Source organism: Mesitornis unicolor, unplaced genomic scaffold (genome assembly GCF_000695765.1).
Source record: "Mesitornis unicolor isolate BGI_N332 unplaced genomic scaffold, ASM69576v1 scaffold22231, whole genome shotgun sequence".
Lineage (NCBI taxonomy): Eukaryota > Metazoa > Chordata > Aves > Mesitornithiformes > Mesitornithidae > Mesitornis > Mesitornis unicolor.
The window spans coordinates 1-1,431 of NW_010163403.1; the positions used below are offsets into that span (position 1 = coordinate 1).

At 65.3% G+C, this 1,431-nt stretch overlaps 1 protein-coding gene across 1 annotated transcript in view; it reads right to left on the bottom strand.

Moving 5' to 3' along the window:
* Positions 1-1,288: 1,288 nt before the first annotated feature.
* The window catches only part of DCAKD (dephospho-CoA kinase domain containing), a 4,591-nt gene continuing 4,448 nt past the window's right edge, over positions 1,289-1,431 (bottom strand). The window contains exon 5 of the mRNA XM_010193966.1: positions 1,289-1,414. Coding sequence (XP_010192268.1) covers positions 1,289-1,414 — 126 coding nt within the window. The remainder of the gene's footprint in view (positions 1,415-1,431) is intronic.

The window sequence follows — 1,431 nt, forward strand, 5'->3', positions numbered from 1 at the left end:
GGGGCTCAGCTCGAGGATGTTCTCTGGCTGTGGGGGCCACCGGGGCTCCCCAGGTGAGTGACACATGGAACCCTCAGATGCAGGGCTGGGCTCAGGGGAGGGTGGAGGGGGTGCAAAGGGTGCCTGGCCCCCAAAATGGGCATGCACTGGGCGGGCAGGGCTGTGACACCCCAGGAAAGGTCCCTGTGCACAAAGGGGCAGAGGCCAGAGAGAACACTAACCAGAGACCCAGGGCCCACCAGTCCCAAACCGCAGGGACAGGGGGTGGCAGCAGGACAGGGCTGACCTCAGAGACCCCATCACTTCCCAGCATCGCATCCTGGGGTGCCTGGAGCCGACACAGCCCTGGCCCCCAGGAAAGCTCCCGGCGGGGCCGATGCTCCAAGCAGCTCCTGCGAGCGCTGCAGGGCCGTGCAGGGGAAAGAGCAGGAGTGCGCTCGGCAGCTCCGCGCTGTGCGGGGAACTTTACAGAGCGCGGCCGAGCCTCAGCACAGGAACCGCCTGGGAGCGGCCGGGAAAGAGCAGCCCGTGGGCTGTGAGCCGGGGGAGCCGGCTGCCGTTCAGCGCTTGATGAAAACGCACGCCCAGAGCCAGCGCCCGGGGAAGCCGACGCCGAAGGAAAACTCCAGCAGCAGGAAATGAGCTTCAGCCAGGCAGGGCCCAGGGCTCAGCCCAGTCCTGGGTGCAGCGGAGCCCCAGGTCCAAAGCCAGGGGTGACCCACGAGTGATGGCAGGAACCGGGGCCAGGAGGGGGGGCGAGCAGCCAGATGAACACCCAACCCGTGCGAAATGAGGCGCTGTCTGTGCCCCCCAGGCAGATTTGACTCATTTCTATTAAATCAACGTGAAAGAAGGGGAAGTTGCATGGCAAAATCCAGATTATCCAGGGTGCGAGCAAGGAGGGGATCGACCAGGGGGTCCCTGCCCGCAGAAATGGAACCCGAGAGGCCACCTGCCCCCAGTGAAGAGATTGTCCTGGAAGGCGTTAAAGTGCCTGAATCACTGCAGCCCCACCACACAGACCCACGGGGATCGAGGGCCTCGTCCCCTCCCCGGGCCGCAGCCACCCAAGGGGCACAGCCACTGGGGAGGACCTGAGCAGGGAGAAAGGGGAGGGGAGACGGCGCCGGGCAAAACTCCCCTGCGTTCACCTTGGGAAGTCTGCAAGGAGACGCCTCATCCCGCTGTCTGCATTCAGCTGGCAAAGCTCATTAACAAAGGCGGCCTTTCCCTGCCCTTTTCAGAGCGGGAAACTCAGGGCTCTTCCCCGACAAAAAGCAAAGGTGACTCAAGCGCCGAAGCGCCGGAGGAGCAGGTACAGCAGCCCTCCAAGCCCGGCTGCAGCCGTGCCCAGCGCCAGCCGTGCCCAGAGGAAATGCAGAGACTCCTCCAGGCGGGCGTGCAGCCTCAGGACCTGCCCGCGCGGGCGCC